At 41.1% G+C, this 15,983-nt stretch overlaps 1 protein-coding gene across 1 annotated transcript in view; it reads left to right on the top strand.

Moving 5' to 3' along the window:
* ALK (ALK receptor tyrosine kinase) overlaps window positions 1-15,983 on the top strand; it is a 318,128-nt gene that overhangs the window by 83,402 nt on the left and 218,743 nt on the right. Inside the window, exon 3 of the mRNA XM_049833894.1 lies at window positions 10,999-11,163. Within this exon, the coding sequence (XP_049689851.1) occupies window positions 10,999-11,163 (165 nt within the window). The remainder of the gene's footprint in view (window positions 1-10,998; window positions 11,164-15,983) is intronic.

A 15,983-nucleotide genomic window follows, 5' to 3' on the forward strand; every position in this document is an offset into this window, starting at 1 on the left:
ATGTTGCAGCCTTTTATGTGTGCAATATATATTCTTTCCACTGGCATACAATATCTGCTCCTAGCTGTTGTATCTGCTGAATGATGAGGACACACCAATTTCATTTTGGAAGGGGCAGTAGCACAATCTTTTTCCCCTCACTTGGTTTTCTCAGAAGTTGCAAGAACGATTTTTAATTTATCCTTTATTACTTCTTCCTAAACTCTTTCAGTTTCTCAGTAATACTATTCTAAGGGAAGGCTTTGTTCTTAAAACCTAAACCCATTGATTCCATCTGACAGCATCACATGGAGATAAATGTACTGCATCTAAGCAGAAATGATTTATTATGATTTTAGCTGGTTGCACAAGACCAAATTCCACCATATTCCAACCATCTGTTTTGCAAGGAAAGGCAGGAATTTGATGAGGTGTTACACAAAACACAATCTTCACTCAGGACAAGTCTAAACTGTTTTCTCCCTCAGTAGGTGTAATTCAGGACATGTACCTTGAAACTGCTGGAGAATCTTGAAGAGGGACAGGAGTAATTTGGTTTTTTCTAGCTTTGCACTTTAACATTTCCAAAAGTTGGCAGAACTTCCTTGAAATTAAAGGGGCAGCAGTAGCCCTCAAAGTCATGCATTTCAGACTGGGACACCCCTTAGCATTGCTATGCAGACATACCTCCTGCCATGTCAGATACACAGCGTGCAGAGGGCTGGTGTGGGTACACGGAGTAAAGCCTGTAAGCATAACCCAAAGCCTAAGAGGGCAATTCTTAAAACATCTCTCTATTCCTCTGCATACCTGCAGCTTATATTCACCTGAATGTTTATTAGGAAACTTCCCAGGGATCAATATTTCTGTCCAGAACTGCTATGAGCATGACGGGGATGGACAGGGTCTTTCAGCAGCTGGTTATTGGCTCTGGATCTAAGCAGCTCTGTGAAGGTCATGCAGGGACTCAGCAGAGCAAGGCAGAAGACAAAGTTAGACCATCCAACGCTCTAGGCGAGTAACCTTGTCCCAGGACCACCCCTGCCTTCTGATTAAGTGGTTAATCCAAAATCACACGATGAATCATTAGCAGAAATAAAATCCAGCAGTCCTTTACTACTAGAGTGTTTTCCTCTTCTGTCAGAAGCTTTCCTTGCTGCTCCCAGTGTGACTGTGATTACAGAGTGCTCAATAAAACTTCTATCAAAACTCTGTTTGCCTAATCATCTGATGGGACCCATCTAATTAACTGGCTGACATTGCTGGAGTGGGGCAATATTAGTTGTCTTAATTACTTTTTCCCCATGTTCCACTATTGGAGAAATCTCTTTGATTGAAAGGCTGCATAAATTGAAATGTAGGGTCCCTCTTCCGCTGCCAAACTAAGTTCTCAGCTCCTTCACTCAGAATTAAAAATTCTGACAGACTGCCTCTAGTAGTTCTGGCAAGAACGCTGCTTGATGATAGCCTTGAAACTATATGCAGCAATACCAAAAGATAATCACTGGCACAACAGGATACTTGAGAATGATGCATTCACAAGATTTTTTTTTTTTCTATTTTGTCTAGAGGTTTCTAGATTTGTCTCTATCTAAGCATTGATTAATCATCCACCATCTCAGAGATGCAAAATCCACCTGCCTTTCGGAAAATAAAGACTTAAAAAAAGCATATGAAGTCAAAATTATCTGAGAATTCAGCCTGCAGGGCAGGAGGAGTCTTTAAGTCTCCATATTTTTGTGTTTTGTTCTGTTCTTTCTGACATACATTCAGACTATTTCCTGTGGCTAGAACAAACTTTTAATGCATTCTGCATATGTGGACTTACGGTAGCGTATTAATCTCCCATTTGCAGCACTGATGGAACTCTGTCCTGAGGCTTACATGATTAACTGCACCCAGCCACATATTTCATTTCTTGTCCTGGTTGGTTGAATATTAATTTTCTCTTCTGTATAGGTATTGTATAAGAAATCAATTGTCCACTGCATAAAATCCATTAAGCTTCTGTAACGGGGGTTCCAGACGATGGGTGCCCCTTAAGGCCTGGAAGCCTTCATGCAGTTAATATATCCCTCTCTGTCCCATGCTCCGCATTCCCCTGGGTCAGCTAAAAACACTGAATCTGGAGCACGATCCTGGCAGGGTACGGTGGCAACTGTGGAAAGTGCTACCAATTGGAAAAAAAATCAAATGCAATTCAGCCCATCTAAATTCTGTTTTGAAAGAAGAACACATTTCATGAGAATAACAGACATAAGGGTTGCCGTGTTGGACTGTTTGGGAAACAGGAGATGGCTTTTGCTTTTTAACTCTTCTTATGCCACTGTGCTGTCTTGTGCATCTCTTTGCCAGATTGCCCAGTAGCAGCTGAACTTAGCTGTTCTGAACCAGCTTTGTGCAAAATACAGAAGTGCCTCTCTCAGGCTGTGTCAGACTTCTGCAATATAGCTTACAGATTTTTTTTTTGCCCCCCTTAAGTTTAGGAAATAGTGGTGCTTTGGATTCCAGAGTTAACTGAGACTAAAACTCAGGGGAAAATAGCAGATTTGGCTACCAAATGACTAGTGTGCTTAAAAATTTCTGCAAAAGGTGAGTTCAGCAGAGGGGGAGCACGTACCTTCAAGAGCGCACAATTATTCACAGCTTTGATTTAATAGGTACTAAAAACATAATCCAAAGGATGGCCTCTATTAACAACTTATTAATAATTTCACTCAGCCCTGTGTCTTCAGAAAACTAATTTGACAGGGTTGTGTTGTGGTTGTTTTTTGTTGTTTTTTTTTTACTTTCTAATGGAATGTCATCTGTGATGAGTTCATGATTTCCTCAACCGGATTTGCTAAAAAAAAAAAAAAAAAAAAGCATTGGACTAATTTTATTGTGGAATAATTTGGGGTCATTCTTGCTGCATATTTGATGCTCAGTGGCATGGCAGTTGCTCAGCGAGGTGTCAGATTATTACTTTTTTTTCTCTGGTAGGTCATGTGCAACTTGCTGAATTCAAGTACTCATGTGCATGCATTCAAAATACCATTTTATTCATATGAGTTGGATACCAGATAGATACTGCTGACACGAAACTCAGTGAGTCTGAACATCAAACAAAAGGGAAGATAGAGAGAAAGAGGGCACCAGCCAGATGAATTCATGTTAGTTAGGTTCCCATGACTACTTGTTTTATAAATTTACAACAAATCAGACTAATACTGACATCTTCAGAATGATAAAACTATCATGGTAGCTATGCTCAGCATGGCATAGTGAGATGCATGGATATGAACTAATTGTTACAACAAATTCCTGTTTGGAAGGTGAGATAAAGTCAGGAGAGGAATGAGGAGAAGAATACTTTGTCCCAGAGGAAAAATGAATCAATGCTTTCTTAGTAAAGATATTGCAACAGTGATGTACTACCTTAATTCAAACACATCCTTTTTGCAATCTTAAAAGTACTCTAACATAGTTTTGGAAATAGTGTTATGAATATAATAGGGCAAGACTTCAGTTAACAGGAGTTATTCATACCAGATTAATAGAATTTCTCCATATAAAATAGCAGATGCTGTGACCCCATATACATATGCAAGAATTCTTGTTTAACAATTAGATGGTATTTTTGCCATGTGCAATGGTGCTGATATCCAGGGGAAGGAAAATCACAGGAAAAGCAGTATCTGCCTGGCTAAACTGAAGGCTGTGCTAAACAAGAAAGAAGAAAAAATCTTATTAGGGAGAAATTTTTACTTTCTTTCAAGTTATTCTTTTCCTTATATCCTCTTTCATCTGCAGATAATATGCCAATGACAGCTCAACATTTTTTCAATAATGAAATAACATACAGTAAGACAACAAATGTCTTTTCTCCCTGTCTCTCAAGTATTCATTTTCTCTAGAGATCTCTCAGACTTCATGCAAGAGGTCCCTTGTATGAATTGTCAAAATATGACAGTTCATCCAACCACTGTTTTGCACCAACTGGAGCGTGTTTTCTAACAATCGCTGTTAGTCGGTACTTCAGTCTTTTGGCTAGAACTGGCACTAGAAATGCATTTTCATTTATTGTTTTTGCTGCATGCATGGGAGACATGGTGAACAAATATTTCTTGTGTGGAGGATGAACTCTGTCACTTCTTAGAGCAGGAGGAATGAAAATGAGAGCTATTGCAGGTGGTTCTCCCAACACCCCCTCCTTGCACCTCTCTCTGTAGCTGTCTTGAAAGGCTGTGCTTATAATTGATTGATAAAGGAGTCCTGGCCTTCTTCTTTGTAGTTTGATTTCCACTGAACAAAGCAGCTGTCAAAGATTTTGGTGATTTGGTCCCTGGTGCACACTGAGGAGCTGGCTGGATATAAAGTATATGCTGTCATTTTAAAGGCTGTCTTAACAAATAAATGAATGGGTGCCTGATTGCTGTTTTCTCTAAGCAGTGGCCCATCCCGCTGTGGCTCACTCCCCAGAGGATTAACGTAAATGCTTCTGGCGTGAGGAGAGCCCTGGGCTCCCTGGGGAGGCAGGCGGCTCGCCCTGCACTTGGCCCCCAGGCCCGAGCGCTCTTTCCGGGGTGAATCCTTCTTCCACAGAGCAGGTGAAATTATGCCTCCTGTGGGGTACCACTCCTCTAAAACTGTATTTCTTCAGAACGCAATCAAACTCCAGTAGCTCTTCCTGAGGGAAAACCTCAGGTGGTTTTCCTTTCAAGGCCGGCAGCGAAGGGATGGATGAGCAGCGCTGGTGCAGCCCGCTCTGACCCTGCCCTGCGGGGAGCGCGGCCATGCCATATCCCTGCCGAAAACAAGCCCGGGTCGCTGGGCAGAAACCGGCCGCGTTGAAGTCTTCCTTGCAGGCAGCTTTGACGAGGCCTCGGAGGCGCGTACCTGCGAGGGCCGGCCCACCGGCTCTGGGTCCCGTCCTGCTGGATGGCTCGGTGGGGACGGGGTGCGACCGCAGACCCGCCGGCGAGCTGGGGGTGGGGGGGCTCTTAAGCAAACGGGGGGAGACCCTGGCGGTCTGAGATCTCCCTTCCTCCATACCCCGGTTGGCCGAAAGGACACGTCGCCGTCCCCCAGGTGGGGGCCTGCCTGCCTTCCTTGCCCAGGGCTCTGTGCCTTGCCCGGCCTGCGGGGTCACAAAATGGCCGCTGGGGTGGCGCGTGGGTGAGGCGGGCTGGGCATCGTGCCCGGGAGAGAGCGGGGAGAGGCTCATCGCGAACTTCAGCGCCGTGAGGGAACGGCAGCGTTCCTGTCAGTAAACTCAAGGTCAGGGGAGAGTACGTGAAGACCTGCTGGTGCGGAGGAAGGGCGCAGAGCAATAAGCTACCTTGCACGAAGTAGCTTTAAATTAAAAGGAGGTCCCTGATGAATGCAGGCAGCGTCTCAGGGCAGGGGAGAGGGATTGGTGTGCTGCCCAGCTGCTCTCCTCACCGCTTCGCTTGCAGGTGACTGAAGTGCGTCAGGTGGGATTGACCCCAAAGCTGTGCTGAACAGAGCGATGCTGTGGGGCTCCTCGAGTGCCTCCCCTGTCACGCCGTGCTGCTGCTCTCACGTTTGTCAGCTCCTGGAGCGGCAGCCCAAAGACCAGGCAGTTACTGTCGGTGCAGGCATTTGCTAGGGGTAGTAGGGCCCCTGGCAGGGGTACGTGTGTCATACTGTCCCTTAAAATGTGTCAGTTTGCCCTTTCTCAGTGCTGAGCAATGGAAGGAAATAGGTGAAAATGTCTCTTCTTCAGGCTTGCTTTCTCAGCAGGAACAAGGCAGGTAAATCCTGCAGTTGTTTTTCCTCTTTAATTTGCATGACTGCTGACACCTTCTCACATTCCCCTGGTGCTTTTTTCTGTTCCCTTCCATCCTGTGGTAGATTTGCCCATTTTAAATTACTGCTGTACCTCCAGTTGCACTGTGGAAAGGTGGCACTAGGAATCCATTTGCAAAGTTTCACCCCTTTTTTGTGCCAGCAGAGCAGTGCTGGCTTTGAGGGCCTGGTCTGTACTTGGTGTCCTTCTGGTTGTTCAGCAGGCTGGTGAGCTGACAGCCAGAGAGCACAGTCTCCTATTTATGCTCCATTTTCAGAGAGGAATACTTACTGCTGCAGGCTTCCTTGTATCACCCCGCATGTGTACCCCTGTATTGGTGGATAGAAATTCAGAAGGGCCTGATGTGGCAATCGAAACCCTTAGGTTGAATGTCCTTTGCCCTTTTTTGCCCAGAGGGAATAGGGAAGGCTTTAGGAACTGGCTGTGTCCCTAGGATTAATAACTGGAAAATCAATTTGTCATTTCCCTGTCATAAATTAAAATCTTATAGGCCTTATAACATGAGTATAATAGAGGTTAGTGGGTATTGATGGAGGTCTCAAAGCTCACTCAGCAGAGCACATCTCTACTATACAACTTAAATTATGTCTCCTCCACAAGGAATATCTGTCAATATTTGTATAAAAAAAGACATCCTGTGCAAGAATATTTTATCTGTTTCTACATTGCTGCTGTGATTGTTGCCACTGGAGGAGGCGTGTTCTTGAGGGAGGTTGTGGTCCTGTTTTGGTCAGGGTAAGTGACCTCTACATCGTGCATTTGTGTCTGTAGATGTAGTACGAATTAGTTATGTTTAAGCTGATGAGATGCCACTTAGGATGTACATCTCTAAGCTGGTCCTTCTGAGAACAGAGAACCTCTACCTGCTCCCTTGTCTATTGTAGTGAGGTGAGAAAGCAACCACACCTTTTCAAAGGGGTGACCAGCTGAGAGTAATGGTGGAGGAGTGGTTTGTAAGAGCCAGCAGACCAGGAGTGAAAAGGACCCTTTTAAGTCAGACACATGTAGAACTAGAAAGGAGAAGTCTAAGAGGAAATTACCTGCTGGTAAGATTTTTGTGGTTGAAAGGAGATGTGGTTTAAAACAAGTAAACATAGTCCATTGTTGGGCAGCTGAAGAAAGGATAATAAGAGTAGTTTCTTAACAAGAACAGGCTTTTTATATCTCTCTTTAAATTAGATTATTTTTGTTCAAAGTAAGGCATGTTTCTGTGATGTGTGGTTACACAAATGATCTAAGATCATCCAAAGAGTGAATGATCTGTAATCTGGCCTGCAGCAATGTAAAAAGATACTTCCTGCAGATTACTGTGGTTTACAGTATTATTTATACTACTATTTAAAGTCATTTGTTTATTAGAAAACCCTAATCAGTTTAATTGAAACAGATGTAGTTGCCAGATATTTTAGGTGTTTGCACAAATTATTGCTGTTAGGTACGTTGATTAAAAATAAATAAATTGAAGCACTTGCAGGACACTAATGTCATCAGACACACACACAGATTCCATTGGCTTTTCAATCGGATAGTAGCTTAATTTACTTTTCAGTCTATCATTGGTATCCTGTATCTTCTTACATACTAGAGATTGAAATGGTTGATATCTACAGCCTTTTTAAAAATAGATTTTTACCTTAATTTGATTATAAGCATCACTTTTGTTTCCTTTTTAAAGGTGTAATGATGCTGAAATAGATTTCTAATAAATTAGCTGTTCTGTCTCTCTAGCATCCAGTGGTTGCAGATGCAAAAGATTGTTGGACAAGGGGTCGGGGTTTTTTTGCAATATCTTTAAAAAAACACTTTGCAATTTGCTGGAACTTAAATTCCTATAGAGCCTTTAGTATCTATAAAGTTAATGTAGCTGTGACATAAATGCATACACCGGATATAAATCTCTGTGACATCTCTTTAAAAAACCCACCAAAAATCACAAAAAAAATTTCCACTTTACTGACTAGGCACACTATTCAAGTCCTAAAGCTCTGTATCCAGTCAATTTATATTGGTAGTAGGTTTAAAAAATAATCACTAAAAGTTGTGTTAGGTGTAATTACCTTTCCTGCAGTGTTTGCTGTTTTTCAGAAAAGGGCAGAATGGCTTTTATTCAGCTTCCAAAGGCAAATGGATACTTTTTTATGTGCTTAGCTGGGCAAGAAAAAAATAAACTTGGTGTCACATTTAAACATGTTAAGACAAAAGTAAAAAAAAGGAAGGAGACCTTTTTTTATGCAGAGACATAAAAAATGGCAGGTGATTTGTGGCAGCAATTCAAATATTGTGAAGGTTCTGTATTTGCAAATGTTGTTTGTATGGTCTTGTAGCAGCTACCACACCAAGAGCAGCTTATCAGTGAAAAAAAATATATGTATTGTATATAATACTTTTTTTATGAAGTGTATTGCATTGTCAATAGTGAAGGACATCGTCAAAAAAGGAAAGCCTGAGGGTAGGAAGTTAACATTAGGCTTGGAAGACTGGATGCTATTTGCATAGACTTTGCTGTGTTGCATCAGATATGATGACAAATAAATGCTTTCTTTGTACTGCATAGGACAATAGCACTGAAATTTGTGTCTAATACGAGACTAATTTAAATAAGAGCCTATGAAGAGTGCAGATATTCTGGTAATGTGGAAGGAGTATAAAGCTCTGTAAAAGATGCAAGTATGTTTTCATTAAATCGCTGATGCTCTCAGATGTATGAGCCAAATAGTCTCCTCCTCTTTCAAGGAATAACCTGTGGTAAAGCTTGTCATTCAGCTTGACCACAACAGGCACGTCAGATCATGTCCACTTCTCTGTAGGCTATTCATTGCGAGCGAAGGAAATGGTATTGTTACTTGCCTTTCTTCCTTTACTTTCCCCCCTTCAGCCAGAGGCTTTAGTTGTCTGCAGGGGTCATAACACTAAATGTGATGACTGTTATTTAATCACATACCCCAATTAAGTTGTCCCAGTTGTAAGTCAGAGGCCTGCTGTGTTAAGGGCTCCACAACTGATTGATAGCTCTCTTTTGAGGAGGAGGTTCTGGAAAGTGAGACTGAATGGGGAAGCTGAGCTGGTTATCGAGTGCTTCTAGGCACTGTAATCAGAGTGTCAGGGGGTGAGGACTGGAGGAGGAAAATGAGAGCGTCTTGTGGATATCCATGAAAGGTTTCTCTGCTTGGGGCAAGAGGATAAGAGAGGACAGAGGCTTCTGTTCCCAGCAGCTGGATGGGAGGGGAGTGGCAGCAACAGTGACTGCTGGAAAGCTCATGAAAATATGAGAGACTGATGGGGGAGAGAAACCCACAAAGAATGAAATAGTTGATTTGAAATGATTGCTCTTGCCACATGTTGTCCTTGGCCTGGGCTTTCCCCTCTGTCATTCTGTGGGTTCCGTCAAGAAAGTTGTATGAGCTGTGTTTCTCCCCCCTGCCTTTTCTTTTTTTGACAGCACCTTAAAGCACGTACTACTAAGGGTCTTTTCTGTAACTAAACTATACAGTAATGATGATATATCTTCTGTAACACATAGCTGAGTGTTTACTTGCCCTTTTGTCCATTTGGGCTTTGATACAAAATTTAATAGACTCTTAACACTTTATAGAGTTAAAAAAAAGTTGGGTTTATTTTTCTTTTTTTTTAAAGAACATCTAAGGGACTAGAAATAAGTGGTCTGAGGTTTGGGTGTGATATTGCAGTAGTAAACTGTGTAGCATGAATATATCCTCTGTTCCCTGCTGCCTAAATTGAAGTGTGCTTCATGTATCATGAAATTTATATTGATAACATAGAGACCTGAAGAGGGTAGCAACTTGTGCATTCAAATTTAAGGAAATAGGTATAATCCTTGTTACTGCTGTTTGTGGTGCATATGGATTCCTTACATTATATGGTTTCCATGGTGTAGTGAAGCATTCAAAATGCTGAGTGAATGATAAAGCACCTGATTAAGAAAATCAAATATAAACTGGAAAAATAGACTCTGTTCCTTCGAGCTTGCTGTTAAAAAGGCAAATTAGCTGGGAAAAGTATAGCAAGAGGGCAACAGCATTAACCTGCAGATTAGAAAATGCTATATCACCAGGAGAATAGGCTGAACTACATAAATCTGTGCACACTAAGAAGAAATTAGATGTTTAATAAAGAGTGTAATTGAAGTTTTAAAAAAATTAGTTAATTTGACTAATGTCAATTCAGATTATTTGTTCTACTTGCGTAGCCATGGCAGGACAGTAGACAGTGTAGAAAATTCCAAAGAAGAGCTGGATTTTTTTGTTGGGCTTTTTCAAATGGATCTAGCCTTTTCAGAAACATGGATTCAGTTCAGAAATAGTTTCTTTCTGTTACTGAATATTGGGTTGAGTGCTGACTATGGTGACAAAAGCAAATGTATACAGGGCATTCCAGAAGATTTAGCAATGTTGAGTATTAAAAGTAAAATTTGTGCAGGTTGCCACTGCATGTTGCATTAAGCAACTTGAATTATGGTGTGATGATAAATTGGACACCGGGAGGTGAATTATAGTTGCACGAGTAGGGTAACTGGTTTCTGAAAGAGAAACATCTCAAAAAGAAACGTCTGTGTTGCAGGCAGATGCTGGTTGTACTGCCTGAAGGCTGAAATTCTGTGGCAGCAGATCAAGCTTCTGCTGCCTCAGTGAAGCGTTTAAAACCCGGGAGGTCAGAAGGTTGCTTGGAAAAGTACAGTCCCTATGGCTACCAGCATGTCCCATATGCCCAGGATATATGATTTGCTTTGCAGAGTCCTGTGCTCACTGAGATGGAACGTGACTATGAAGCATGTTAGTAGTCTTTGCACTATAAAGGCCCTGGCTGAATTTGAACCAGCATCCCTGAAGAGATTGGCTTTCTGTCCCATTTTATCAATTGACTAAGCTATTTCCCTTTCAGTCTAGATGATGCCTTTCCCTGCTTCAGCCTGTGCTGCCCTTTTATCTGTCCCAAAGGGGAATTACTGGCTCTTGGGCCTTCCTTTTGCTTTGCTGCTGCCTCTCTGTGTGGTCCATTTTGGACACATTTTTTCCTGTCTGTTCATGGACTTCCTCTGTTCCTTTCTACCTCATTATGAAAAAAGCAAGCCTTAAATTACTAAAGTATAAAATGAGTGTGTTGTATACACATGTATACACACCTTCCAGCACAGAGGAAGCTGGATTTAATTAACTTGGTAATGTTCTATATCTGTTTTCTTTTTCCAGTATTTGACTGCAATTTTGAATCTCCCTGTGAGCTGGAATATTCCCTTGCCTCAAAAGATGAGGAAACCCTCAACAACGCATGGCTCAGACTGAGTGCAGAGGAGATCTCACAGCTAAACATCCCAGATGGGCCAGAGAGAGATCACTCTGAGAATACACCTAAAGGTAAGATGAATACAACTATGTAATGCCTTCAGTGTAGTGGTTAGTTTTAAAAACAAAACACCCTCACTCCCACTCCCAAAAAAATCCCTAATAAAAAACCCCAAAGCCCCACCCAAACAAACATGTCCTCCTAAAATACTTAAGACCGCTATAATCCTTTTACTGCAGCAGGCAATGAATGCAAACAGTGTGACAAACAAGTAATTTTGCACTTGAAAGATCTGTTTTTGTCTAAAGGCAATCTGCATCATATATAAGGGAAGCAAAATATCAAATATAGGCTTGTGTAAAATCTGAATCAGGCTGACCCTTTCTGTGGATGGTGTTTGGATGAGAACGGTACTATGGTGCCTGTGTTTTAAGGTCATTCAGTGTTTGCAGGAGATGAATAAAATGGTCTGGTTTTACTGCTGCTCTAGGTCCTGTTTACTGCTTGCTTATTTGCAGACCATTTTAGGCAATATCCTTGTGTCCATGGCTTAGGTTTTCTGTTTGGTAAGAAAATAAAAGATGGGGTTTTCCCTTAATATAAGAAAAAAGTTACTGTCTCTAAAGAAGCCTGAAAGAGGGGAGTGCAACAGACTTTTCTTCTTCCTTGGAAGAAAATGTGGTTTGTTGGAGTTATTTTTCCTGCTCATGATCATATCTGTGAACAGCAGCGTATTTCATGAAGATTGTAAGCTCTAAAAAGATTTTTAGACGTGTTTGTGCTCTTCTAATCCTGGGAAAGCAGAAAAATTCTTAACATCCTTCCTGCTGTGTGACACCTGCATGAAACCTCTCCCCATAAGGGTCGGATAGTGTTGGTGGGAGTGGAGTTACAAAATGGAAATGGGCGAGTTAGGGCTACAAGCTTTATCCAGGCAAAGAAAGAGGTATAGGGAAGGACAACAAAGATTATCAGGGATATGGAACAGTTTCCGTACTAGGAAAAAATAACAGACAAAGATTCTTTATTCTGTCTGCGATGGTAGGACTTAGAGGTCTATAAAAATGCACATTGAAGAGCAGTGGGAAGCAGCTGTGAAATTAGTGGGTGCTGTGTATAGAACAAGCAAGAGGAGGTATTTTTTCATGTAGTACCTGTATAAACTGTAGTAATAAGATGCATGAATTAATGTTATGGAGGCCAGAAGTATGCATAAGTTTAAAGAAATATCAGATGAATTCTTGCAGAATACATTCATAACTGGTTATTTAATTCAATAGTCTTTTTACAGTCGCTGACTCAAGAAGCCCCTTATACAGAAAGCTGCAAGTGAAAGGATCCTTTTCTCAGTAGCCAGTGTCAGAGATGGCATTTGACTTTGCAGACCTGCAGTCTGACTGCTTGTAACAGTTCTTATGCTCAGGCAAATACTGAGGAAAAGTTTCAGTGCAGCTTTCATTCATATTCTTTAATTCTGTTTTCTCATCTGTATCAATAGCATAGTACTTTTCCCCAGATAGCCATTATAAATTAACTTTTAAGGCCCATTGCTTGAGCACTGATTCGTCAGCAAACTGAGTCATTTTGGTGGGATCTGTCATGTGTAAAGCAGATGGACCACATTTGTCATGCATGTAAATATCTTCTAATTTTCACGTCAAAGAACATACATGCGCACACTAAATTTCTTGCTACAAAGATACAGTTAAGCGAAAATTTGAGGTAAATCAGAGTGTCTGCTGCTGTTCTCCTTTTTCTTAAGTTCTAGTGCAAGCCAGATGCTGTTGAAATTTAGGAATTAAAACCTGCTTGTTTTGAATTGATAAGAGTAGCTGTCACTTTCCTGGACTAGGGAAAAAAATGAGGAAAACCGATGAGGAAATAAATGTATTGTTCCACGTGTAGCGCCTGGCCGGGTTGCTGCGATGCTGCATATTGTCAATGTATGTTTCTTTTGGATTCTTTTCGGTAAAGTTATACCGTTGTCTATATTCAGTTTTATATGTCTGTCAAAGCAGAAGAAGGGGAGACTGTTGGCTGGCCCCATAGCCCAAAACCCAAGGGTAGTATCGGTTGATGATTTCCAGTTGCCTATTGGGATAAAATTCCATTTCTAAGCCCAAAGTTTTGGGGTTTTTTTCTTCATCTGGAATATAGGCAACTTAGGCTGAAGCTTGTGTTCTGCTGTTTTCTCCCATTCCGAGGAGCAAGCACTCAGTGTCACATTGAGTGGATTAGGTTTGTGGGGTGCCAGGGTGGGTTGTTTGAGGTGTTTTATTTGCTTGGTTTTCATGGGTCTTTTTTGTGTTGGTTTTGTGTTTTTTTTGTTTTTTTTTATCAGGCATGTTGGACATAATCAGTGGTAGTTTTCCCTTAAGCCCCTCAGCAGATCTGTAGGTCTGCAACTCCTAGATGACTTTAACTCTTGTGCATATAAAGACTCATTTGAAAATCAACACTTGGAGCTAGCATCTCTCTATTTTAAATCACTTTAATTACAGCTGCTTGGCACAGATAGTTGTGTGGTCTGTTTCAATCTGAAATAATTAAGCACAGTAATTCCAACCCCCAGTGTTTCCTGCAAATTGTACTTCCAATTATCTCAATCTCATTTCATCTACTTTGCAGACAGTAATGCACAGAGATAAACAGATAGCATAACTAGATTTTGGGATGGTTTAGCTCATCCTTGTCACTTGGCTATCAAGTCATGTCAAGACATTGATACAGACAAATGCCTTGTGTATAATTCATTGTGCTTCGTATAAGTTTCTGTATAAGGTTCAGTAACAAATCATTGGTAGATCTCCCAAAGAGAGACATTGGAAGAACTTCTGTTTTTTTGCCCCTGTCCCTGCAGCATGATAGTGCTCAGTCTCAAGGAATCAGAACAAATCAGCATGGATCAAGCTGCCTAGAGGAAGAACTACTTTCAGGTGTCTCAGCATTTGGTTACAGTCACATCTGACTGTTCCACTCACTTGGCATGTTCAGCATGAGGTGTCACACAAATCATTGATCTTCTGAATAGGGATAGATGGTGAGGCAGCAAAGTTTGCTATTAAATTATTCAGGGTAAAAGATTGGAGGTCTGGTTTGCAAGGAATTGAAAAAGGATGCTTAACAGAATAGTAGTGTCAGGTGAAATTTATTTGAATTGAGGTGGTGGGAGAAACAATCAGAGTATAAGCACAGATTCTGAGCTGGCTATAATCACTGAAGCTGATTTTGGGGTAAGAATAGAGCTGTGAAAACATAAACGCAGTAGCAGTCACAAAGTAAATGTCATGTTGGGACTTCCTGGCAAGGGAGTAAAAAATAGGAACAATATGCTGTAATATAGGTGTGGGGGTAGCTGTATCTAAAATGCAGCATTCTGTTCTGGTTTCTGGGCATCAAAAATCATTTAGTACAGCTGGGAAAGTTATTAAAAGAATAGAGACAAGGTTGATCTAAAGTATGTAATGGCTGTCTTTTAGGAACACTTAAATTAACTAAGGTTACCCTGCCTGCAGGAGACATCTAAAGGAATACATGGCAGAGCTTTATAAAAATCACAGAATTTTATAAAATCCTTATAAAAGATGTATAATGGTTTATAAACTCCCAAGACTGTATAAAGCACCGAAAGGATGAGTACAGAAGGAATATTCATTATTTCTTCTAATACAGAGTTGGACAGCATCAGATGAAATTAGTAGATGTCAGCTTCAAAACAAAAGGAGATCCTTCAGTATGTAACAAACAGTAAAACTGTGGAACCTTCTTCCACAGGGTATTGTTGGTGGGTCTGCAAATTGACAGAATATGTGCAGGGAAGAAAAATAGTTATAGCTACTAAATTCTCAAGACTACCTTTTCTGGCTCAGAAAGTCCTTGCACAGTAGATCCCTGAAGGCCAGTGATGGGCAGGTGCAACTGTTTGCTCTCCCTGATCATATATTCTTTCCTATGTATCTACACCTGTCTGTTTTCAGAGCCAAATGTCTGAAGGTAATGGATCTTTGGTCTGTGCTGGTAGGGCTGGTGTGGTGGTGTGTCCCTCCCTCGCCACGCAGCCCAGTTTTTTCTTCTCTTCGAAAAAGGAGAGAAACGCACTCAGGGTTTTGGACCAATTTGGAGAGTCAGAGAAAAGGTGCTATTTAAACATTTAATATTATTTGCTATTCTCTTAAAGCCTTGTGAATGGTATCGAACCATGCAAAAATATTGGGTATTTGGTAAGAAGAACTGCAGGACTGTCTGTCTATAGAAATCTATAGAAGGGAGGCTACCAAGGTATTTTGGGGTTTTTTTGGGGGGTGGGGGGAATTTTGTGCAAAAATGCCTCACTCTCCTCCATTCCCCTCCATCTTGTAAGTGGACCAGTGGGTGATAGAATCATTAGTGTATCTGCCAGCTAGGCCCTACATGGTATGTGAAGATCTGCTGGAGCTACTAATATTTCCAAGTCAAACTTATGTAACTTTCTGCAGGATCAGAGGTTTAAGGTTAAAATTCCATTGATGTGCTAAAGATTGACAGGAAAATCTCCACTGTTGGAATCTGAATCGGGCCTGTATGTGCTGTAATGAGTAGGCAATCCATTGTGGATTACTAGACTTCTTTTCTCTTAATTCATGAATAAGCAAAAAGATGCTATAAAAAATTCAAGCATTCTGCATCACTGACTGCATTTATTTATTTTGACAAGTGTGATTAATTCTTAATTATTTATGATCCTTCATAATATATTATACCAGCAAATGTACTGCAGTCTATAGTAATGAAATATGAGGAATTGGAGATCTTGCAACTGTGGCAGTATTTCCTAAGGAGGCAGGTTAGACAACCCAGTTTGTGGTTAGAATGATAGAGTTTGTAGACCGAGGAGGTTGCACTTTGCAGCTGT

The sequence above is a fragment of the Accipiter gentilis genome, chromosome 30 (assembly GCF_929443795.1).
Source record: "Accipiter gentilis chromosome 30, bAccGen1.1, whole genome shotgun sequence".
NCBI lineage: Eukaryota > Metazoa > Chordata > Aves > Accipitriformes > Accipitridae > Astur > Astur gentilis.